The sequence below is a fragment of the Chenopodium quinoa genome, unplaced genomic scaffold (genome assembly GCF_001683475.1).
Source record: "Chenopodium quinoa cultivar QQ74 unplaced genomic scaffold, ASM168347v1, whole genome shotgun sequence".
In the NCBI taxonomy this organism is placed as follows: domain Eukaryota; kingdom Viridiplantae; phylum Streptophyta; class Magnoliopsida; order Caryophyllales; family Amaranthaceae; genus Chenopodium; species Chenopodium quinoa.
In genome coordinates, this window is record NW_018743448.1 from 1,342,324 (window position 1) to 1,368,387 (window position 26,064).

At 36.6% G+C, this 26,064-nt stretch overlaps 1 protein-coding gene and 1 pseudogene across 2 annotated transcripts; both read left to right on the plus strand.

The window, feature by feature from the left end:
* Window positions 1–1,093: 1,093 nt before the first annotated feature.
* On the plus strand, window positions 1,094–7,632 carry LOC110739258 (annotated as a pseudogene).
* A 13,773-nt stretch (window positions 7,633–21,405) lies between these two features.
* Window positions 21,406–24,603, plus strand: LOC110739259 (cell division control protein 2 homolog). Of its 2 annotated transcripts, none has more exons than XM_021919724.1 (8): window positions 21,406–21,622; window positions 22,752–23,059; window positions 23,165–23,285; window positions 23,377–23,559; window positions 23,662–23,831; window positions 23,924–24,011; window positions 24,087–24,143; window positions 24,252–24,603. In XM_021919724.1, the coding sequence occupies exons 1-8, from the start codon at window positions 21,569–21,571 to the stop codon at window positions 24,327–24,329; spliced, it is 1,059 nt and encodes a 352-aa protein (XP_021775416.1). In that variant the 5' UTR covers window positions 21,406–21,568; the 3' UTR covers window positions 24,330–24,603. The 2 variants fall into 2 exon arrangements, with proteins under 2 accessions (XP_021775416.1, XP_021775417.1); XM_021919725.1 differs by lacking the exon at window positions 21,406–21,622 and adding an exon at window positions 22,086–22,500.
* Window positions 24,604–26,064: the final 1,461 nt, after the last annotated feature.

A 26,064-nucleotide genomic window follows, 5' to 3' on the forward strand; every position in this document is an offset into this window, starting at 1 on the left:
AACAAATCAAAACCAGAGAAAACCAAATATATATACCTCAATTTCTCAATTACTATTTACTACTTCCTCTGTTCTTTTTTACTTGACCTGTTTCTTTTATCACACTTGTCAATGCAAAACTTTAACGATTAATAACATTAATTTTCCATAAGTAAAAATTATAAAAATTATATATTATGATAGTACTTATTGAGACGAATTCAAAAAGATTCAACATGAATATGTTTTTCCTTACATATTATTCCCAAAAGACGGTCAAAGAAGGGGTAGTGAATAGTGTAAAAGTCAAAGCGGGTCAAGTAAAAAAGAACGGAGGAAGTATAACGCAAGGACGAACTGAACAATCAAAGGAAGCTAGAACTGAACACAATATACCGATCAAATTCGACACAGCTCGATCAATCTGCAATTCATCATATACAATTCGAGTTGAACAACGACTAAGGCGAACTCGGCCCCTAAACCATTCGTTTCAATTTTCGCCTATTCTCGTTCCTTGGGTTTCGTCTAACTAAAGTTAGTGAGACCGTAGTAAAACTTTGGCCTACCGTTCACTCCTTCGGAACTGTCAAATTTAGTAATTACAACAACACCCCTGAACTTAATTTTTCTAAGACAATTCCACCCCTGTAAGAAACAAATGTTGTTTCTCACCGAATTCAACTTGTAATTACCGTAAAAGCCAATTCAGAAATGGTCATGAAATCATCATTTATTTCCCATAGTAAACCAAAATTCCCATTATCAGATTCATTACATGCATGGTTTATAGAAGATTAATTGTCCCCAAAGATTTATTAAAATCCGATAAGAGTTTTTTTTATTTTATTTTTTATTTTTATTTTTATTTATTTATTTTTTTTTTTTTTTTGTGTTAACCACCACTACACCAAACAATGTTGGCAAAAGGTGTTTTCATCATGCAGTAAAATATTACAAGAATCCATTTCATCAAGAAACATACACAGTAATCAATCCGCATTGACATTCCAAGTAATCTGATTGTATCATCAACCAAAAAAAAAAAAAAAAAAAAAAAAAAAAATCAATTGAGTACAAAAGCCCTTAAAATTCCTACAAGAATACAGCTTGAACCCAGAAAAACGAAGAAATCACCTAACTTTTGTAAATTAATTAAAAATTACGGAAATGGAAAGAGAATATGAAACCTGAAGAGAGAAAAAATACAAGAAAGCAGCAAAAGGAAAAAAAAAAAAAAAAAACCGAGGGCAAAAACGTCAAAGCTTATTGCAAGGGCAAAACCCTTATAGCTTAAACCCTAAATTGCTCATTATCCTTCCAATTTCTCGATTTCCAACTAAATACGACCTCCTTCCCCTAAATTGACTGAAGAACTATAATTTAATTGCCCAAAATTCAAACTTCTTTCCAGAATTTGAAGTCATTGGTAAAAACTTCTGTTCTTTTGTTTGATTACCCTTGATTAATTGATTAAGTTGTTGCTGAAATTTGCTTATTTTTGTTACAGGGAAACAATTAATTGTTAAGTAAACTCAAGAATTACAATGGGTCGATTTCGTCATGTAAGAATTCTCATTTATTAATACTACCCTGAATTAATTATTTTAGAATTATGAATTTTCTGTTGTTTATGTATATTTATGAATTGGGATTGTTGGAATAATGGAGGAAGAGGAAGGTAGTTGTAAAGCCAAATGTGAAGAACCAGCAACTACCCACTGTTGATCATGTTACTGGGAAGAAGATACCCCAAAGTTTTGTATTTTCCAGAACTAAGCTTCCTTCGGTTTCACGACAACTTGAAATGGATTTAAGGAAGTTGATGCTTCCATACACTGCCCTTAAGCTCAAGGTTTGATTTTTTTGGCCTGTTTTTCTTTATTTTTATCGCTGGGAGTCTTACATGTTATGGAATGTTCTTTGGTTTTGATTCCCTTTTCGTTATTTTAGAATTGTTGGATAAAAATGAATGATATTGGCGATTGATTGCCAATTAAAATGTAGTATGCGGCGAGATTATATTGATAAGTCTTGTTTAGATTTGCTTTGATGGTCTTTTATCAAAGCAAGTGTTGCATATAGTTCAATAGAGTTGAGTTTAGAGCTTTCCCTTGCTTCTATATGAAAATACTTGTTAGAATTTGATGGTTATTAGTGTTTGAGATTAGCAAATTCCTGCTAATGTCGTTTAAGACTTTGTAGGGTCTTTGTTACTGAGTATGAGTATATTGTTTCGTTCATTTGAAAGTTGCCGCCCCTTCCTTAGTAGAACAGAAAGTTTCTTTTTAATTCTTCATTTGCTTACAGTTGCTCTTGCATGATCCTCTTAAGGACTAAAACTTCTGCTGTGGCTGTACATTTGTGGTATTTAGCTAGTAACTGAGAATATCTCAATCCAGGAGAGTAGACCCTTGAATAGGACAACTGTTGCTGAAATAAAAAAATGTCATTAAGACCTTTGGTTTTTTGACCACTTGATTGGGCCGTGCTTGTGGCTCCGGTGTTTTATTGTCACAAATTTCTGCAAAGGCTAATTATGTTTAAGCGAATGCTAGCTATATGATGAGATAATGATGGGTTCTTAATGATTTGTTCTGTGATCCAGGAAAAGAAGAGGAACAGTCTCAAAGACTTTTTGAATGTTGCCGGACCTATGGTGTAACTCATTTCCTTATATTATCAAAAACCCATTCTGGACCATTTTTGAGAGTTGCAAAGACCCCACAGGGTCCAACTCTTACATTTAAGATCCATGAATACTCATTGGCTATTGATGTTGCTCGAGCTCAGTTGCGACCTCGATGTCCCCAGGATCTATTCAAAAACTCCCCTTTGGTGAGTCTCTGCAATATCTATTTAGAGTTTATGCCTTGTTGCTTCCATTTACTGCACGGAAGTATTATTTTCATGATGATTAGAATGAAAATATAATCCTGTGGGTTCTCTTGCTCTTGTATGATACGTGTAAAGTAACTACACTAGCTTTTGATTAGTGGATATCTTATGATATTTTTCTTGAAGTACTGTTATGAATGAAAGGGGTTATTTTTCAGTTCTCTTGTAAAAAGTTGAGTAGGATCAAGATGTGTTACCAAGATGGGTAGTAAGCACATCTGTATAGTTACTAAAAGCATGCAATAAGATTTGCAGACAATGTGTTACCATGAATATATGTCAGAATGGTACAGTCTATAGATTAGAGGTTCTTCCTTAAAAACTGTTGCTTGAGTTGCTAATACGGCTCATTAGAATAATAATGAGAATGGATAGAACTTGGGACAAAATCTCAAACTGACTGCCATCTCATAAATGTCAAGGATGAGTAAATGAGGCAGGGTAGAGATAAAGATCGGAGAGGTAACCTCAGTGGAGGTCCATTAATGCCCCTTTTCTCAGGCACTCACCACCTTCTTTCCTACCTTCAAAGAAGAGAGGAAGAAAAACAGGATTTTACTGAACCATTTGTGGTGTATGCTTCAATTCAGAGAGTTTCAGGGAGGACATATCATGCCAGGTCACTGTAAAAATGATAAGCAATTTTTGATTTTTCATGTATGATGCTTGGGACAAGTAAGTATTGGAACAAAATGCACATCTTCAAAAGGATTCCTGAATCCATCATATCACCAAAGCTTCTAAAATTTGTATTTCCCTTTGTTTACAACATTTAGAAGTTATTATTGTATCATGACTTTTTATGGTGGAGTTGCCTGTTCTACTGGTTGTTGGAACCTGTTGGTTTCGAAAGAAAATGGGAGTTATCTGCTGTCCACTCCGAAGGAAATTGAAGGGGGTTTTCTACGAGAAAGTGGATCCCTTAGGGTGTTTTGAACAAGGGTCTCTTGGCTAGGGAGAGTTTACAAAAGCAAGGGCCTGTACTGGAGCTGCAGTGGACCAACAGTGCCTGCGCCTGGGACAGAATCTGTCGACAGGTTTGGTGATGGGTATATTAAAATGTGTCCAGCTATATTGATGTTCACTTCGTGGTTTTTCAATATCTGTATTTTTAAATGTTTGGATTAACGGAGTTTGGTGGATCACTTTAGTGTATGGCTGGTGTCCTCCTTTGGAACCGCATCATTAAATTTGTTGCTTTTTCAAGCCAAGAAAGGTAGCTATTCTAGCTAACCATCATGTAGACTCGTTGGCATTTGTGTCAGTATTGGGAACTGGAAAAGTGGAAACTATTGCAAGTAGAGGGGAGAGGAGATGTGAGGGAGATATGAGACTTGTTCACATTCCTTCTTTGTCATGTATCAGGATGTTTATATTCATTGGAGGAAATTTTTTCTTTTGATTGGGGAGTTGTGGGTCAGCCCCTTTTTTTATGTTGTGAGAAGTTGTGACGTGGTGATTCTATGCTCTCTGTGTGTTTCTCTTTCTTTTCATATTTTTCCCCTGATTTCCTTTCTACACATAACTTAAGCTATGCACCTTTCTTCTTTAATAATAAGCTTCAGGCTTATAAGTTAAGATATATTGTGGTAAGGTTTAAAAGTTCTGACAAGGGTTAGTAAGTTATATTTTACCCAGAAACAGATTCATTCAAGTTCAGCTAAGGGCTAATGAGCTCACCAGTCCACTACGGCACTAAGTTGAAATATTATCAAATTTAGAAATGGAGTAATTTCTGGTGCAAAAAACGTTGTTCTGTTGTAAATGGAGTAACTTCTGTTGCTTCTTTATGAGTTTGGACTGTTAGGGTTTTATTTAGCAGTCTTCTATGTTCAGTAATTCAATTGTGTCTTGATTGATGTGTAAGAGAGGAGCATTTGATGCTGACAACTCGAATGTTTCAGCACATGTTTCCATCTATTGATGTTAACACAGTAAGTGATTTGATCGCTAGCTCTAATTATCTTGTTGATTAATGCTATTTTGGACTCATTTTGTTGTTTCCTCTTACAGGTCAAACTTTCTTTATGTCAGAGAATAGTGTTGATTCACTATAATAAAGATACTAAACGTATAGATTTTCGGCATTATTCTATCAGATTACAACCTGTTGGTGTGTCACGTAGACTCAGAAAATTTGTGCAGAACCATCAGGTCCCTGATTTAAGAAACCTGCAGGATGTGAGTGATTTTGTAACAAGGTAATAATAATCTTCAACTATCTTCCCCTCCTTGCACTTGACTTCTTTCTATGGTAGGGTATCACTAATTCTAGGTAAGTTGTGATTTGATTGATTGCTTTTACCTAAGTCTTAGGCACTTTGTTTCTGATTTCCAGTATTGTAATTTAATTGTAGTCTTTGTATTATTTGTCTTGTTCCTGGATTTTGGCTACTTTGAATGGTTTGTTATTTGGTTAGTAGTATCTGTGTTTCATAAAATTTCGTTGCCGAAAAAGGGAAAAAAAATGTTTACTATTGAAACAAAGTGAATATTTTCTTTTGGTTGATGTTGAAAATCAATGTATTTTTGTTTAATTGATATTAGATATATGTGTACGTTAAAATTTCTTGGTTGGGATTCCCACAAACAATGGCTGCTGTTCCATCCTGATGGATGATAACAATGTTTACTGGTCCATAAATATGATACTCCCTTCGTTTAATATTGTTATTTCAACTTAGATTCTTTTTGTGAGACAAAATTAGTCAAAGTAGGAAGAACATATGAAACAGAGGGAGTATGAATTCAGAAGTCCTTGATAGTCTTGAACTTCTTACTTGAAAAGTTAGCTGTCCTTTGTACATTTTGTGCATCCATTTCTGCTTGAATGTATTCTATTTCATTATTGTAGGGCTGGTTATGGATCTGAAAGTGAAGTTGAAGATGAAGCTGCACATGTTAACCTTGTGAGCGATCTTGGTAGAGTCAACCGTGCATCTACAAAAAGTGCTGTCAAACTTCAAGAGATTGGACCAAGGATGACTCTTGAACTAGTCAAAATTGAGGATGGAATGTGTTCTGGTCATCTGCTTTTCAGTAGTGATGGTAAATATCTTGTATCTCCTTCTAACCTACTTCGTTATTTATTAAAATATAAATACATAAATATATATTTAAGGTGAGGTATTGGATATGATTATAATGAATTTCTTGAATAAAGTAGTATTGTTCATCAATTTTGGTGAAGCTTATCTGAATGCCTTAGTGATTAAACCAATCAGAAGTTAGTGTGCTAAGGTAAATGCACATTCTGTGCTCTGATTATTTTATACGAAGTATGTTTTTATGATTAAAAATGGGAATGAATAAATTGTTCAAAATACTTCTGACCGAGGCATTTGCAAAACTAATTTACAATGGATTTCCAGATTTTAACCCCCCTCCCCTCTTCCGGAGCTCCCTTTTTTCTCAAATGACTTTTGGAGTTTTTTTTTTTTAATTCACCCTCTATGAATGTGCTATCCAAGAGGTTGTACAAAAGGATTTAAATGTTGTAGGAGTCTAACTAGTGTGCCTTGCCTGCTAATCTGTTTTTGGCCGTGTTTGGTGATAAGCTGAAAGCCGAAAGCTGAAGCTGATTGTGTTAGCTGATTTTGACTAGCTGGTTGTATTAACTGATTTGACTAACTTATTTTATCAGCTAATTGTATAAGTGTTTAGTAAATAGCTGATTGCTTAAAGTTGTTTACGTGAAATGACCAATAAACTAATTGTGAGGTTAGGTAGTTGTGGTTGGATTTTAATTTAAATGGGGGTATAAGTGTCATTTATTGTAAGATATTGAATAAGCTAATTGAAAAGGCTGCTTTTTGAAAAAGAGCTTATTTAGTGGAATAAGCTCTTTAAAAGAGCTTCCCACCAAACACTTTGAATAAGCTAATGTTTGTCAAATAAGCTAATTTTGCTCAAATAAGCTAGTTACCAAACACAGCCAAAGGCTAGAGCCCATGCTTCACCATCATTGAGGCATGCTAATCTGTCCTTTTTTTTTTTTCACCATCATTAAGGCATGTTCATTACAGGTGAAATCAGTATTTCTTCAAGGTCCCTAGGGGACTACTCTTTTTGTACAACCATATTGGTTTTATTGCGTGTCATGGCATTGGTTTAGATTGTATAGTTCGGTGTCTAGTTTAATTTTAATTCATTTCAGTTCTGGTTGGTAATAAGTTTTATTGCGTGTCATGGCATTGGTTTATAGCTCGGTGTCTAGCTGGGCTTGTACTCTGCTAACTTCAATTTTCTAGTTCATCATCATATTAGTTATTCTTTCTTTGGATTTTAAATAGGAAATGTTGGTAATAAGAGTTCTCCAGAGGATGAAAATGATGAGGAAGAAGATGAAGACGAAGATGAAGAGGAAGACGAAGAAGAAGAGGAAGATGGCCAAGAAGATGAAGAAGAAGAAATAGGTTGTTGGTAACTATTGTTGAGTTGCAAAGTAGGCTTGAAGATTCAAACTCAACTCGAAAAGGGAATGGCTCGTTAATTTGGAAACTGGCATTGTAAGTTTGCCAGCTGCTAAATTTTGCATATCGTTGAGAGGAATTAGGTATTACTTACATAGTATGGAGTATAACTGACAGAATAGTTGTTAATTTTGCGGTTTGACCTATCGCCTCTGTTTTTGTTGCAATTATGTCATTGGACTACAGGGGCCCTAAATCATGAAAGGTGTTCAAGTATTTAAGTTTAGTTGTGTAAAATCATCCCATTTTTGCATGAATGCAAGTTCATTTTCATTTGAAACTACCATTTCTCTGCAAATTACTCAATATACCCCTCAATTTTCTACATTTCTTTATCTGTATCTCTTCCTATCCACCTCCGATTCAATTGACAAATGAGATACTGATCTATGTCATCTTCATCTTGTAAGAATCACACTAGACCAAATCTTTTTTTTTTTTTTGGTAAATTAGACTAGACCAAATCTTCTTTGTTACTGTATGACTACTTATTACAAAATACTACTTCGTATGTTTTTGCTTATCTGTTAAAATTATGGGAAGGAATTTGCGATCTCATGTATACGTTGAACCTGGTTTCAGCCCACTTTCGTATGATGCAATGACATTGGAATTTACCTGCCCTTGCCTTGGCTAGACTATATTAAGTTAGATTTAAACATTATGAAGTATATAAATTGGAAAGAGCTTATCCCAAAGGTGGCATTCTATAAACGAGAAAATACAAGTTTATCAACATGAGAAACATTCTATGTATCTCAAAAGGGTAATTTTTGTCATTTTCAGTTATTAAGTTGGGTAATATGGTAATTGTCTGACAAATAGATGAATTCAAGCATTAACAGAGCAATTTTAATGGAGAGGCGAAGGACAACTTCCATTGATAAACAAGAAATTCAATGAAGAAACTCAACAGGAGCTTTAATGGAGGAGCTAGGATGATGCATCTACCCTTTAGGGTTAACAATGACCCTTATTTCTCCATTGTTTCTTAGGGTTTTCTTTTAATTTGGCGGCAAAGCCGCCGAAAATACGGTGGTGAAAATGGTGGTTCAAAAGGAGAAAATTGATAGCTTTAATGGAGTACTACTTAAAATGAAGGTTGGAAGAGGACGAAGAAGAAGGATGAAGGTGGAGGTGGGTCGCGAGTTAGGATCAAAGGAAGATGATGGAGTTGGGTTGTTGATGGAGATTTGAGGAAGAAGTACGGGAGGAAGAAGGAGATGAGGGGAAAAAGTTAAGAAAAAAAAAAAAGAAATATTAACAAAGTTTGTTTTATTTACTAATTTGCCATGTTTGAGAAACATTGATGTTTCTCATGTTGAGAAACTGGGACTAGCCCTTCTATAAACTTGCACAAAGTGATTCTATTAACTTCTCATATTTATCTAAATTCAGACTAAACCAATTTATAGCAACATATCTAAATACCCAACCTTTATAGGAGACTGAAACAATCCCAAAACCCTTAGTAAACAAACTAACATATGCTAAAAGACAATCGCAAACATCACAACTTCATCCACCTAAATCGAGGAAATTCCAATTGACAAACAATAAATCACTCCCACCTATGACAATGGACAAATCATCGAACAGAAACAACAATTCCCTTAACAACGAAGAACAATATGAACAAGCTTTTCCAAGAAATTAACTAAACTAAACTTAACGCATTTAAGAGGAACAATTTAATAAACTACTTAGAAAAGTATAGAAGACTTACGAAAGAGGGATTTGATCATCATGTGTGTGATTAGGATTTGATGATCCTGTTTCTCAATATTTTTTGAAGTTCAAAAGAAGAAACTGTAAATGTTCAAGATGACTTAATGTTGCCCTTGATGTTTTGATGATAACACAAGTCAAACTTACATTTGGGATTAATGTTTTCCTTGACTGTGTAGCCTAAGTTCAAGTTACAGAGTTATTAAGACAAAGGAACTGGAGCTCAAAAAGCAAAGACTGTTTGTAGTGTTCCATTGCAGGAACATAAGTTGGAGAGTGAAGAATTGGAGCAGAGACTTCTTAAGAGAATTAATAAAGTCTAAAGTATTTTTTATTTTAGGTTTTATGTAAGTGATAATTATTTGAAGTTTGATACATTAGTAGAATGCACAAAACATTTAATTAAAAGATAGAATTTAAAGGTTGCTTATTTATAGGAAACTTAGTTATGAAAAATATTTTTTTTTTAGATTTCTTGTTTAAAAGAATATCTTTTATTTTTGGAAAAAATATCTTTCAAAGTATTTGCAACTAACTTCCTAAACTTGCGCTACTGGTGTTTGATTAAGTCTTCTCCACTGAACGAGGAAACTGTTTCTTGTTGGTTTAACGTGTACTGAGTTTTAGGACATGATTGAAGCACTGGAAATGGTGGAGGATAGTGGCGTTGATGTGCAACAGTAGTGGCGTAAGTGTGGCGTCTTATTCAAGCTATGGTTTCCTATAAATATAGAAGTTGTTTTCTGGAGATCATAACCTTGCTCAATCATATTTTCTATCTTCTTAGTTTTCAAAGAGTCAAGAGTCGCATTCTCCTTTTGTTGTAACTTTCTTATTTTCTTTCATTAGAGTATTTCTTTCTAAGAGTTGTAATTGAGGTTTGGGGAGTTTGAGTGAATTCAAGAGAAGTCATAAGAGATAGAGAGAGAAGAGAAAGAGAAGAGAAGTGCAATAAGTCGAGGGACTTATTGCTGGGAACTCCAAGTTCGTTGAGGAACTTGGAGATAGAGTCTATAGCTTGTAATAGGTTGATTGCCCTATTCTAGTAAAGATTTCCTAAAATCCCAAGTAGTCGTGGTTTTTCTTTTTGTTAGGGCCAAGAAGTTTTCCACGCTAAAATATCTCTGTGTGACTTTGAGTTCCTTTAGCTTAGTTTATATTTCCGCAAAAAGTTGTCTAATTCCTTTATACTACAATTCACCCCCTCTCTTGTAGTATTCTTCTAAGGTATTAGTATCAGAGCATAATCCTCTAGAAATCAGGCAAACCTGAAGAGGAAAAATCTTGGTGCATAATGAGTAGTTGAGTACTCATGAGAAACTCGAAGAAGGATACTCTACTCAACGACCTCCTATGTTCAATGGGAAATTCTACACGTACTGAAAGAACATAATGGAGATCTTCATCAAAGCTGAGAATTACCAGGTTTGGAGGGTCATCGAAGTGGGAGATTTCGAAGTTACCAAAACCAATGCTGCAAATGAGCTAGTTCCTAAACCTATTTCTGAATATGAAAAGGAAGATTTTCACAAAATGGAAATTAATGCCTTAGCGGTAAAATTACTTCATTGCAGACTTGGACCACATGTACACAATCATGTTATGGGGTGTAAGAATATAAAAGAAATCTGGGATTTACTTCAAATAACCCACGAGGGAACAAATGAAGTCAAACGTTCAAAGATTGACCTATTAATGTCAAAGTATGAACGTTTTGAGATGCAACCTAAAGAGTCTATACAGGAAATGCTTACTAGATTTACTAACATTATCAATGAGCTAGTATCTCTTGGTAGAAAAATTCCTATAGATGAACAGGTGAGAAAGGTGCTTAGAAGTCTGCCTTAAGATGAGCGATGGAGAGCCAAGGTGACAGCCCTTCAAGAACCCAAGGACTTCACGAAGTTCAATATTGAACAGCTTGCTGGTTCCCTTATGACCCATGAATTACATTTGGGAACTAGTAATAGTAAAGGACTTAAGAACAAGGGGCTGGCACTGAAGGCTGACGAAGAATATTCTGAAGTGGACGAAGAAGAAGCCGCAATGTTGGTCAGAAGATTCAAGAGGATGTTCAACATAAACAATCAGAACTCAAGGAACTTCCAGAAGAAGACTTCCAACACCAAACCTGACTATGGTTGTCACAAGTGTGGATCTACAGACCACTTCATCAGAGATTGTCCCCAGTGGGATATTGAGAAGGGAAAAGGCAAGGCTAAGGAACAAGGGAAAGAGAAGTACAAAACTCCCTTCTCAAAGTCTGATGTCAAGAAAGCAATGATCGCTGCCTGGGGTGACTCTGAGAGTGAAGAAGATGAGGATCAGCCAGAAGAGGAGACCGCAAACTTATGCTTGATGGTCAAATCAGATAACAATAGAGCCGATCTCAAGGAACTCGAAAAGGAGGTATGTGATGTTAAATTAAATCTTGCTCAGCTTAGAACTTTGTCTAAAGATGTGCTGATTGATTTATTGATCGAAATGGAAGAAAATTTGAACAATGAATGCATGCAGAACGATGAATGTCAAAATGTTCTAAAAATCTTGAAAGATCACCGTGCCTGACTGGGAACAGCACGCAATGATATTCAAACCAGATTTGGAGAGCTATATGATAAACATCTCCTAATGACTGAAATGCTTGAAAGAGTTAAAAAGGAAATGTCATGTTAAATGTAGAGCTTTCCTAGTACAAACTTATCAATACTGATATTAGCTCTAGCAGTTCCTCGAACGATTCTTTGTAGAAATTTAATGCTGATTTTGAAAAACTCAAGATAGATTTTGATAAATTGAAAACGCATAAGGATCGCCTTGAAAAGGAACTGTAGGACAGAAAAAATAGAAGTATTGATCCTACTATCACTCCTAAATGGATCAAAGATTCCCAAGTAAAAAGAACTGAAGGACTTGGCTATGAATCCAAAAAGAAAGGAAAACAGAAAAAGTATGTGGATTTACTTAGCAGCAAAGTTTGTACTTTTTGTGGGAAAACTGGACATTTGCATGTTGAATGTTGAAAGGAAATAGAACATGATAAAAGAAATGTTAAGCAAGTGTGGGTAAAGAAAACTGATATTGCTTCAACTTCAAAGGAACCCAAGGATCCCGAGGTTCTTGAAAGTAACGCTTGAGTTTTCCTGCAGGTCCTAGAAGTATTGACCCTACTATCACTCCTAAATGGATCAAAGATGCCCAAGTCAAAAGAATTGAAGGACCTGGCTATGAATCCAAAAAGAAAGGAAAACTGAAAAAAATATATGGATTTACCTAGCAGCAAAGTTTGTACTTTTTGTGGGAAAACTGGACATTTGCATGTTGAATGTAGAAAGGAAATAGAACATGATGGGATTTGTTAAACATCGCCCACAAATTACTACATAAAGCCCACAAAATACACTTGGTTTGACACTTTTGCCCATTTGTGAAATCTTACCAAAAACGAAAAATTCTCACATCGAAAAATGTGGAGCCGTACTGGGTCGCCGCGGGAGACCGGAGAGCCGAGGGACGCCGAAGAGCCGTCGTCGCAGCAAAACGAGGTAAAACATCGTCGTTTTAACGATATGACGACCGGCGTCTGGCTGGACCACTACCACCATGGCTGTGGCGCCTGGCCAGGACGCCGGTACCATGGCAATGGCGCCTGGCTGGGACGCCGGCACCGTGAGAGTGGCGCCTGGCCAGGACGCTGGAACTGTGGTGGTGGCTTCTAGGCTAGGCACTTTCACCACAGGCCAGGCGTCCTGGCCAAGCGCCACTCCCACGGTGTCGGCGTCCTGGCCAGGCGCCACTGCCATGGTGGTAGTGGTCCAGCCAGGCGCCGCCGCCTAGTAACTTTTTTTTTAAAATTTTTTTGTTTTTTTTTGTTTATAAATGTGATAAATTTAAATTGTAAAAAAAAAAAAAATTTAATTTGAAATTATGTTTTAAATATTTGTTAATAAATTTATCATTTAATTTTGTATGTGTAAATGAAATTTGTGTTAATAACTTAAAAAAAAATTAATTATGTATTAATTTTGCATGTTTATGAATACTTTTATTCATAATTATATTTTAATTTTTTATGTGTATGAATACATTTATACATGATTATGTTTTAATTTTGTATGTGTATGAATACTGTTATACATAATTATGTTTTTAATTTTGTGTTAATTATGTGTAAATATATAAATTAAATGTATTATGCGTTAAATATAGAAAGGAAATTTACAATTTAAAAATGTAGGTATTAATTATATGTTAATGTTTTGTTAAATGTATTAATTTAATCTTTGCATAAGTATATGTATTTAAATATAATATCAAATTGATGCACGATTATGGTGGAGACGGAAATGATTACAGTGGGATATTTGTACATGATGGTTCCTTCGAAGATGCTCAAAAAGCGATTGATTGGGCTAAACAGGTTGCAATTACTTCTGGTTTTTGCTTGGTAGTAGCAACTCATAAATCTCAACGGGATGGTAGAATGGATTGCATTTTGAGATGCGACCGTTATCGCAAAAGAGAAGAAAGAGATTTCAGTACAGCCACTCGGTTTGAAACAAAGCGGAAAGGTTGTGGGTGTGAGTTCAGAATAAAGGTTCAGCAACTAGTAAGTAGTGACGGTTGGGAAGTGAAGGGTTACTCTAAATGGGGGTATCACAACCATGAGATAATAGTATATGAAGTGGGTCATCGACAGCTGAGCGGCTTAAGTCCTGGTGCAAAACTGGCTGTCAAAGAAATGAGTGATGCTCAAGTGAAGTGTTGAGTCCCTTGGGTTTTGATTGATAGTTTTGAATGATGACAAACAGCTAAGGGAAACAGGTCTTTGAAAGTGTTCAATACAGTTGGGGGAACCAGCTAAAATAGAACACTGTTTCCCTAGATAAGTTATTACTTATATGAGATATTTGTTGAACTAACTTATCTTTATACAGGGAATAGTTAGATGATGAATGAGCTATGCACTGTATCTAAGTTGATTTCTAAGACTGGAAGCTTGAAAGGATTTTCGATCAACTTAAAGGAAGGTCCTTTGGTCAATAATTGAGTTCATTCATGGAAGCTTTCAAGACTTAACGAATGCATGAAGGAAGACTACACTCAAAGAGTTATTTAGGAACTTCATGTAAATGCTCCGTAGTATAACTTATATAATTGAGTATATAAAGTGCTTTTAGTATATTAAATATCGTTATGAAATTTGGTACAAGGTTTGGAACAAATTTCATAACATATTCAGTTCAGGGAACCAGGTTAACTGAACAGATTATTCAAGCTGCCGTTTTTATAAAGATTTTATAAAAAGATATTTTCCGAAAAATATTGATTTAAAATATATCCAAGCAGCTAAGAATAAAGATGATATTTTTGGTTAGCTAAAAACTAGGAAGTATTTTATCTTAAATTGATTTTATCTTGTGATCAAATCAATTAAGATAAATACTTACCATAAATCGTATATATCTTATATGCATGATTTAAGGTAACTAGGGTTTAGCTAACTAACCTATAAAACACATCTTATTCTGAATAATCAGAGACGGCTCTCACGCATTTTAATAGAGTTTTATTTTTGAGAGCTAAAAGCACTAATTCAATTATTAAGTGATACACAAGAGCATAATAGTGTTTTAACGTTTTTCTCTATTTGACTTTTGAGAGTTAGATCATTAGAGAGTTCTTGATCTTGTATTAAGTCTTTGACAGAGGGGTTGAAGACTTGGTGAGTGTTTGTGAGTTCAAACACACTAGGAACTTACGAGGGTAAGTTTAGAGCACATTCGGAGTAGAGTGTGGGGTTTACTGGTTTCCGGAGTAGGGAAACAGTAGAGTGTTCTTTGTCTTTATTTTTCGGAGTAGATTAATAAAGGACTTAGGATAGGAGGACGTAGGCCAGAGTTGGCTGAACCTCGTTAAATCTGTGGTGTTCTTTATTGCTTTGTTTTATTCCGCTGCATAAGGGAACCAGCACAACTGGTTCCTTACACATAATCCGAAAAGAAGCAAAAATCGCTAACGATTACTTAACACTCAATTCACCCCCCCCCTCTTGAGTGCCCATTGAACCTTCATGAAGCCTGCTAAAATATTAGCATCCATGCTAGAGAATTTCCTGAAGACCAGCCAAATCGAAGACACATCTACAATGTCAGACAGAAACTGAGGTTTGAACGGCCAGAGAGAAGGAACCCTATACAACAGCTTCTACACCAGGCACAAGCACGTGGTTACATGTTCTGGTTTGATTCTGATGAAGATACAGCGGAGGTGACTCATCTATTCCTTGTGCATCCTGATTATGCTAATATGATCAAGTCTTGGCCATCTGTGATTTTGACCGATTCAACGTACAAGACAAACAAGTACAGGTTCCCACTAGTTGAGATGATTGGGATGACTCCAACGAACCAGAACTTTCTGATTGGTCATGCAGTTATCAAGGATGAGACGGCTGAGAGTTATCATTGGGTCTTGGAGAAGCTGAGAAACTACATCGGCCCTAACGTTCAGCCATCAGCCATCGTCAGTGATTGTGAGGGAGGTCTCTTTGCCCCCATAGCAGAGCTGTTTCCAAAATCGAAGCACTTATTGTGCACATGGCACATCAACAACTGTGTAAAAGTGAAAGCCTACAACCTTTTCAACAAGAATTTGGAAAGTGTAGAGAGATTGGTAAATGGTAAGTGGCGGAAGATCCTGCAAGCTACCACAGAGGCAGAGTACGATCGAGCCTTGGAGAACTTTAGGGATTCGTACCAATGGTGTCCGGCAGTGGTAAACTATATATGTGATGCAGCAGTGGGTACCTCACAGGGAAAAGTTTGTCAAATATTGGACAAACCAAGTACTTCATTTTGGAAACACTACAACATGTAGAGTTGAGAGCGCTCATAGAGCTACGAAGGACTGGACTGATTCTTCCACCGTTGCTCTGGATACACTGTTCGAGAGAATAAACAAGGCAATTGAAACTCAGAAGAACGACATCAAGAACTCTCTCGAGGACTCTAGGCGGCGACATGGTATGATGTATGGCCATTTCATATTTAAGATTCTCCATGGTCGTGTGTCACACTACTACTTGGGGTTGATTCTGACCGAGCACAACAGGATGAGGGATTTGGCTGATGAAGTGGATGTTCGGTGTGGATGTGCTATATCAGTAACTCATGGATTACCTTGCGCATGCACCATTCATCGCGTAATTACCCAAGATAGGACGTCGTTACATGTTGATCAGGTTGATCCATTCTGGCGGACGCTCGTTATTGGTGAGCATGCAGATACACAAACGGTCGACCATGAACAAGAGAAGTTGGAGCAGTTTCGTTCGATGTATGACCGAGTGTCCTCTAGTCATCCTTCTATTATTCGTGATGCTACTCACGTACTTCATGACATGTTCAACACGTCTTGCTTAGATCACGAGGAACCTGAAGGGGTCGAGCGACCTAGAGGTCGCCAACGGCGGAACAGGAGTGCGTTTGAGTACGTTCGTGGTCGTGGTCGTGGTCGTACATCGTCATCCAGTCGTAGCCAGTCTTCTTCGTCTGTGAATATGCTCGGCACTGGTACAATAACTTACTTTAATTTACGTTTTATGATGGTTTTGAGTTTACTGCTGACTTGTTCACTGTGTTTAATGATATGTTCAACAGGAAGATTTGATATTGATCAGTTTCCATACAAGGATAGGATACCTAACATCATCATTTCATACTTGGACGGGTGGAATGATGTAGTTGGAGATGGTAACTGCGGATTCCGGGTCGTGGCTGATGTGTTTCAGATGGGCGAAGACAACTACGGTTTAGTGCGTCAGTTGATGTACAGTGAAATTGCCTCTAACCGAGATGTTTATCGTCATGTGTACCAGGACGGCTTGGATAGTGCTCTGCGGCGTATCCGGTGGGGAGGAGGACCTTGCGGTCAAAATCACTATTTCGACGCGCCACTAGATCTCTTTGCCGTTGCAAACATTTACAAGTGTGCAGTAATGCATTTCGGGCTGGGATTGCATAGTCGAGCTTATTATCCTTGTACAACGGTTCTCCCTTGGTCTTCGCGTGAGACCGTCACTACACCGGTCAGAGAGTTAGCTATTGCATTTCTTGGGTCGTCATACAAACATTTCATCCGACTGGACCTGTCATCCGATTTTCCTGTGCCACTGATCATACCTCAGTGGTACGCCATTCGCACAACAAGCGTAGAGGGTTGGGATGCGCTGTATCATGACCGGATCCATTAATGGAACGCCCTAGCCGCTTTTTAGTTTTTCATGGGTACACTATTTCTATGTAACCTTATTTTTGCGTTGCTTATTATCCTTGTATTGTACTGTTGACTACATTTATATCTTGCATGCATACTTTGCGCGTTACAAAGTAAAAAGATAATGTCAAATGTTAAAAACTGAAACGAAAATGTCAAATGTTAAAAACTAAAACGATAATTTTAAATTCTGCAAAGTGCAAAGATAATGTCCTATTTCACAAACTTATATTATAATGTAAAAAGTGTTCTACAAATAAATTGCCAAAAACATCAGTAGTCCCTCTTTGACGCCGACTCCCAACGCGCAAGGGTCTGTTCCAACTCATCAATAGCAGCTCTCCCTGCTACACTTATGCTGTCCCTCTCCAGAGAGAATTTTTGTACGCCTTGCATTATCTTTCCCATCCACTACACACAACAAAAAAAAAAAAATGAAATTCAATAATGATATATAGCACTTACAAAAAACACAACAATAAATGTTTTATGAGACATACCGCTTCCACGGCAGTGGGCGGTGGCATATCATGAGCATCAGTGTGGTCGCCATGGTTGAGGTCTCCAATCAACCTCGGGTGCAAATACCGATTGTACCATTCCATGTAGTAGTGGTCACACATGGGAGGCACCCCAGTTGGCGGCCTCTGCAACTCCGCAGTCCATAAGCGGGCAACCATCGGAAACTGCTCCCACGTGGCAATCATGCTATCCGGCCATTGGACGACTTACTCCTTCGACGATGCAGATTAGACCGCCTTACTCGGCCATGCTGGTGGAGGAGGGACAACTTGGACGAATCCAAGCTGGCGAAGACTGCGCTGGGGCATGTATGCCTCCACGATCTCACGATACTGAATGAGTCCCGTGTAGAGGGTCTTGGGTACTCTGTTACTAGGGTTCGGGCCGAAAGGCATCCAGTTCACCTGCACGTAATTTTTCAAATTAGTAAGACACATATGATAAATGCATTACAGTATAAATTTAGAAATAATTTATACACTTTACCTTTAAGGGGGACATCCTGTCAAGCAATAACCGTATCGATCGGAGGCGGGTAACGGAATTCTTCTCCAACCGCGGACTCCACGCACACGCACGCGGCATCCCATCATCAATAGGAACCGGGTCACGGTGTGGTCACAATGCAGGAAAATACTCGTATATCCAGGTCTGCAATAAAGTTAGACACCCAGTGATACCTGCCGCGTCAGCCCGACTCGAAAATCCTAGTTGGCGATACAAATACGCCAACGTAGCCGACCCCCAAGAAAACTGGCCTACTCTGTCGGGCTCATACGCATCAACTATGTCGCGTGGCCTGAGCTTGTTTCCGCTCTTATCCGGAAACAAGGTACACCCGAGGAGAAGAAAAACATAAGCAGCCAGCTGTGCGTCATGCGTCCTACGTGCACTGTGGTGCAAACAACGCTGCAACACGGATGCGATCTTCACACCGCCGTGATCCCAAACACCAAGCGCCCCGGTGTACAGCGCAGCCCTGTCCACCGCCAACAGCTCCGCCAGCAAATCTGCCTGATCCGCATCAGTCACAACAGATAGTCGTTTACCCTCTGCGCGAATCCCAAGAATGGCCTCGACGTCATGCAACATGATCGTCATCTCACCGAACGGAAGGTGGAAAGAGTTCGTATCCGGCTGCCATCGCTCAACAAAAGTCGTGATCAGCGTAGAGTCAATCCGATCGTGCATGGTGGCAGGAAGGTGATTCACCCCAGTGCCCTGCAGTCGCTCGAACATCTCGCTCTCCACCGGCCAAGCCTCAGCCCATGTTCTCAAAAAGTTACAAGTCTTTTCCCGGGTTTGGCATTTCAACAAGCCCGTCACCAAAGCCCTCTCTTGGTCCTCCCAGATACGGGTAGCTATGTGTCCTAGAAAGCTAGGAATCATACTCCCATCTACAGGCCCCCCGGGCACCTCACCCCTAACAACCCAAGAATCATTAACGACCATCGACCGTTTTCTGCTTACCCCAGACACGGTGGACGCAGATGATGTTCCAGATTTACTAACAAACCTACCATCTCTACCCTTACGCACCTCTACCATATGCGTCTCGTACATGTCATCAAGCCTCTGACTGAATGGACCGTAATCATCATATGGTCCACTCCCATCGTCCACATCCTCATATGCGCCCTCCTCCTCCTCCTCCTCACCATCATCATCTTCGTCCTCATCCCAACGGTGAACCCGTTCTCTACGAGCCGAGGCCGAAATACCACGGGATTTAACGTGTCTGGGCCCCGACCTCTCCATCGAATAGTTTCTACTTCTAATATTTATATTCTTCCCCACTCTAGGACGAAACTGCGACACCTACAAAAAATTAAAAAATATATAAACATAAAAAAAAAAATTAAGACAAATAACTACGAAAAACCAAATCAAATAAACTAAAAACACTAACAAATGAACATAAAAAATAAATTAACATAAAAAATAAATTAATAGAACACTTAAAAAAATTAAAGAATAAAAAACCAACACATAGAAAATATCGTAGTATATAAACATAAAACAAAAATAAAAACAAATTTACTAACCCTTAAAAAAAATATTAACACAAAAAATATATTAACATTCTGATTTTCAAAAAAAATTCTGATTTTCAAAAACAAAATATATTAGACAATAAAAAATTAACACTTAAAAAAACTTAACACATAAACAAAATTAACACAAAAAATTATATTATACATAAAAAAAAATATATTAGACATAAAAATAAAATATTTCTGATTTTCCGAAAACAAAAAATATATTATACATATAAAAAAAACATAAAAAAAAAAATTTACCACAAGGGCGGCGCCTAGCCAGGACGCCCAACCCCCTGTGGTGGCGCTAGATCCGGCTGCCTGGGCTGGCGTATAGGCTGGACGCCCGGCCACGGCAGCGGCGCTTAACAAAAACGCCACAACCGTGGCTGGGCGTCCAGCCCAGACACCAGCCCAGTCGTTCTGGCAGCCGGATCTAGCGCCACCACCAGGGCTGGGCGTCCTGGCCAAGCGCCCCGCCTATAACGATCGTTTTTTTTTTTTTTTTTTTTTTTTTTTTTTTTTTTAAATTAAAGACAACAAAAATACCTTGCCACCGTGAGCCTTCCTTCCCTCCGCCGCAGCCGCTGCCAATTCTTTGTCTTGCCGCCTTGACATTGCCGTAGTTTGAATTTTTTTTAAGAGAGATGTAGAAAGAAGATGAGTGTTTGGTGATGAGAGTGTGAGTGTGTTTTTTTTTTTTTTTTATTTTTTATGTTAAGGGCAATATTGTCAAATCAAGTGAATTTTGTGGGCTTTATGTGGAGATTTGCGGGCGATGTTTAGCAATCCACCCGTAGAAAACCCCTTAATCCTAACCCACCCACCACCCCTTAATCCTAACCCACCCCCTTAATCAAAACCCAGAAAATCAAAACCCAGAAATACAAAATCAAAACCTAGAAAATCAAAACTCAGGAAATCGAAATCAAAACCCAGAAATTCGAAACTCAGAAAATCGAAAAAAAAAAACCTAGAAAATTTGAACATAAATCACCCAAAAAAAAAAACGAAAAAAAAAGATGAAGAGAGAAAGCCGGTGGTCATAGGAAGCAGAAAGCCGTGGTCATAGGGAGCAGAAAGCCGATGGGATGGAAGGTGGTTGTGAAGGAGGAGAGAGAATGGTAGTGGGAGGGGCGGTGGTCGTGACTCTTGGGAGGGAGGAGGGTGATGAAGAGGGTGAAGGTGAAAGAGTTGAAGAGATGAAGAGGGTGAAGCAGAGATGAAGAGGGTGCATGGGTGGTGGGTAGACTAGGAGATGAGTAAATGGGTGGGTAAAATTAGGTTAATGATTTTAGATTAGATAAAAAAGTTATTGTGATTAAAATAAGATAAGGGTAACATTAAGAAAATCTGAATTTTTAAGTAAGGGTACATTTGTAATTTTTAGGGTTTTTGTTTACTAAAAATAGAAAGAAAATAGAAAGTTGCACATAATTGTAAGCGGACTAAAATGGCAAAAGTTGCACATAAAAAAAAAACGGAGCTAGTATATAAAAAAAAAAAAACAAAAAAAAAAGAGCGCGAGCCAGTAATATAAAGTATAAACCACTTCAATTTATTGCTCTCACAAAAATACAAAAGAAATACAAAAATTCTTTGTTCTAAAATTTTCTGAGAATTGTAAATTCAAAGGCAAGCAAGAAGATAAAGATGGAGAAAGTCGATGACAACAATGATCAAGAATCTAAGCCCACCAACTCTGCTGTAAGATTTTGACATTTTCTACTCTTATTATTTCAATTTTGCTGTAATTCTTTGATTACCTCTCTATTATTTTCTGCATTTTCGATTTTCTGGGTTGATTATACAATCTTTATTGCTTATTAATGGCGGATTGTGAGAGAGAATTAAATGGGTGTTGAATTTCTTGGTTCATTCATTTTGACATTTTCTACTCTTATTATTACAATTTTGCTGTTTTCCTTTGATAATCTCTCTATTATTTTCTGCATTTTCGATTTTCTGGGTTGATTGAATATTCTTTATTGCTTATTAATGGTGAATTATGAGAGAAAATCAAGTGGGTGTTTAATTTATTGGTTCATTCATTTTGTCATATTGTAGAACAAATTCTTGGTATTAATTTTACTGCTTAATATGTGAATTTTGGTAATATATATATAAAGAAATTGATTACTGTTTTTTGATTTAATGGGTTAATATACCTTCTGAATTACTCGATTTTCAATTGTTCATCAAAATCTGAAGTAATGCATCTAGGTGTGATATTGTAATTTGAATTTTGTTTGTAATCGCACAATTTTTCCATTTGTTGCACAATATTCCTACAGTTTGCATTAAATTTTGATCAAGCTATATTTGAAAACTTGATTTCTGTTCTTTATATTTTAATTGATTGTGCGAGCTTGTTTTTTTCTGATCAATCGATCGATTTTCGATCATCCTATCGTGTTTTGGTGTGTTTTTCTTACCTAGTTCTCCTATTTTCTACAGTTGGATCAAATATCTATGCATTACATTAGTAATGCATGTAATGCATAGTTTTGGTCTTATTTCGGCTAGTTTAGATCAGTTTCTTCTTTGGTTGTGTAATCTTTTGGGGAGCTTGCATTGGTACTGTTGTAAGTATGTTCCTGATGTTTGGTTTAATATAAATTAATTTCCCTGTTTCTAAAAAAAAAAAGGGTCAAATATCTGAAATCTTTATTAAAAAATACAGTGAATAATTATACTAGTGCCAATTGAATAGTAAAGTTGCTTGTTTTATCAAAACAACTCACTGACTAGTCTTTTCACTAGGACCCACACGTTATCTCTCCTCACCCAAACCCATTCTCTGCTCTGCTATTTATACTTCTTTCTTTCATTGTAGATGGAAGAACAAATAGAATCACTGATCTTGGAAAAACTTGAAGAAATTAAACAAGAACTTAAGGAAATTAAACAAGGAGGTTTCATAGGTCAACAACATGCTGAAGAAGTTCCTACTAATGGAAATCAGTACGAAATTGGAGATTTTCTAAACAGTGGAGCTTATGGTGCAGTCTTCACAGTTACTGATGTGGAGAAGCAACAACAATTTGCTATGAAGGTGATTGAATTGCAGAATAATGAACTCACTAAAAGTTTGGTCAGAGAAATGTCTATTCTAATGGACACCCAACATGAAAATATTGTTAGGTGAAATTCTATCTCTCTAATCATTGTAATGTTCATTCTCTGCATTAGCTTATGTATTCTATTTTATTGTTAGCTTATGATATTCTATTTTATTGGTGGTAATAGGCTGGAAAAAATCTTTATTTCACCAAGTAGTGTAAACTTAGTGATGGAATATGTGCCATACGATTTGCAAAGTGAATTGGAGACGAACCCAAATGCTTATCAATCTCCTTCTGAGATAAAGGTATTATTCTTATCATTTTTATCTTTATTTATGTTTGATCAATTATAAAAAAAGCATATTAAAATGTCTAACATAAATTATTTTTTTGTAGAAAAATGTGAAGGAAATTCTTGATGCACTGTCATATTTGCATAAAAAAGGCATCATACATAGAGATGTGAAGCCAGAAAATATTTTAGTTCAAAAAATTACAGTTGGAGAAAAGCAGCTCAAGAAGCTCAAGCTTGCTGATTTTGGTTCTTCAAAGTTTGTTGGTGGTTCACATACCCCACAGGTTTGTATTTTTGGTATTATATGTATTGTAATTTTGGTTTTTGAAATGTTTAGTTGGGAAATAGCATTATTGTAATAAAATTGTTTCCCATTGATTTTATAGGTAGTGACACTCCAATACAGAGCACCAGAGATTTTACTTGGTAGTGTAAACTACACAACCGCAGTGGACTTATGGTCGGTAGGATGTCTCTTCTATGAATTTTTGATGGCTAGGCCACTTGTTGAAAATAATCCCGAATCCGAGCTCCATGTCATCCAACAAATTTTCAAGTAAATATGTTCATATTATAATTTGTTGTACATTATAGATTTTGGTGCATTTTAAATGATTTATTAACTTATGTCCTAACGTATTTCATCAGGAAGTTGGGAACCCCAACTGAAGCAACATGGGCTGGAGTGTGTTCCCTCCCAAACTATCCTACTGATATGCCACAATTCTTTGAAAAGGTATATTGATTTTGTTGTTACCAAGTTTTCAAGTTTTGTTTATCAATTCTTATACCTTTTGTGTTTGGATTGAAGGAACTTGAAGGTGAAATTAGTGCTGAATTGGATTTTGAAGGCAGGGATCTTATATTGGTATAATAATTTGTCACTTATTATTTTAAATACTAGATAAATGCCAATTTATAAACTTGTATTAATAAGTTTCTAATTTAAGTCACTTAATTTTTTGTTTGCATATAGCAATTACTCAGTGTTGACCCAAGCAAGAGGATTACAGCTGAGAGGGCTTTGGAACACCCTTATCTACAAGGTGTGTAGGCTACTAGGCTCTGCATTCTAGTGGTATAGTAACAATTACTATGGTATAGTATAGAAAGTCTCAATAAGAGAACACAGTTACAACTTTTGTAAAGGCTATACTTTGAATTTGATAGCAAGTATTATATTGATAGTGGATATAAGTACTTTCATTTACTCTTTGTAATGACAGGCAAGATCAGTACTAGTTCATTTTTTGTGTGCATATGAAACATGTTTGAACTAGTTTGTCTTGCTGAATTTGAAAGCAATTTAGTTTAAACTAGTTTGTGTATCCGTGATTTATTTGTTTTAAGTTATTTTTGTATATATATGCATGTGAGTAAACAATATTGTTAAGGAAATTAATGGGAAAGCGACCAATGCGATGTGCCACGTGGAGAAGGTGCATGCTACGTATCTTGAGTGTCCACAGTTGAGACAGTTGAGAGTTTCACCATTGCAGAGCTTTTATTGGTAAAAATGGCTGTGTTTGATTCTAGACCTCCAACTCTCTCCTCTTACTTTGAACTCTCCTGCATGATGTGTTTTCTGGTATCATATTGCTGTAAAAGTATTGTTTTTTTTTTGCTTGACTTTGTAATGCGTATTCTGCAAGTTGGTAAATTTGTTTGAGATGTTTAAGAAATTGAAACAAAAGTAATATATTCACTTTATTTTAGTTGTAATGCATGTTGCATTAATGTGTGCTACTACTCTAATCAAAGATATTACTGAGTAATTCGTATTTTCAATTGAATCCCGAAGATTTTGTTGATTAGTTTCCAAATGTCATGTTGGAGACGGGTGGAGTGGTGGACATGTGATGTCTTGGGTGAGAAGATGGTTCAGATTACGATGGGGTATTGTTCTTTGCTTCTCTGTGTTTCTATCTATTGGATTATAGATTTCAATTGGATTAGTTCATCAATGAGTGGAGCTATAAAAATTATAGTATAAATTGTAGCTTTTGTACGTAGAACTTATCTACCATGGTGAAAGGGAGCTTGGAATGTATTCTACTGGAGCTCTCAGTGATGATAGTACCCTTTCATTTAAAGGACTATTGGAGTACTTATTTGTGAAATAATATTTTAGAAATGATGTATTTAAAAGTAATATCTTTAGAGTTGGATTCATACATTGATTCCTCCGACAGGGGGGTAATACTTGGGATCTTTTATCAAAATGACTAATTTTATAAAAATATTTACTAAAACGGCTAGTTATAAATTTTAATTTCAAAACTAGCTAAATGTTGACTTGGAAGGAAATTATTTATTTCTCATTTTCCTTTGAACCGGTTTGGTTCACTTTTTTTTTTTTTTCTAATTTTTGGGTTTATTTTAATTTATTTTTTGGTTTTTTTTTAGTGGAAAATTTAAAAACAATATATAGATATACGTAAAGTCGCTCATAAGAAACCTAATTTCAAGATCACACCAAAAAAAAAGCAATTTTTTTTTTGTCTTGATAGTATCACAAAAAATTGGAATTTGAAGTACTCCTTCCGCCCACGATTATCTGCACCAAACATCCTTTTTGCGGACTCCTAGGCAAACTTTTAATGGAGTTTAATTAAGTTTGGGTGGGTTTAATTAAGTGGGAAAAATGAGGGAAAGAAGTGGTCCCTTATTTTTTTGTTTTTGGGTGGGTTAAAGTGAGTGGGAAAAAGGTGAAATTGAGGGGCCCCTTTTATGAGTGGGAAAAAGGTGAAAAATTGAGTATAATTAGAAGATGTTAAACAAAGTTAAAA

Excerpts from the sequence above, each read along its gene's own strand:
- LOC110739259 (XM_021919724.1), top strand. The coding sequence starts at position 21,569 with ATGGAGAAAGTCGATGACAACAATGATCAAGAATCTAAGCCCACCAAC. Across the intron at positions 23,286-23,376 it reads AATCTCCTTCTGAGATAAAG|AAAAATGTGAAGGAAATTCT; the intron begins GTATTATTCTTA and ends ATTTTTTTGTAG. Across the intron at positions 23,832-23,923 it reads GTCATCCAACAAATTTTCAA|GAAGTTGGGAACCCCAACTG; the intron begins GTAAATATGTTC and ends GTATTTCATCAG.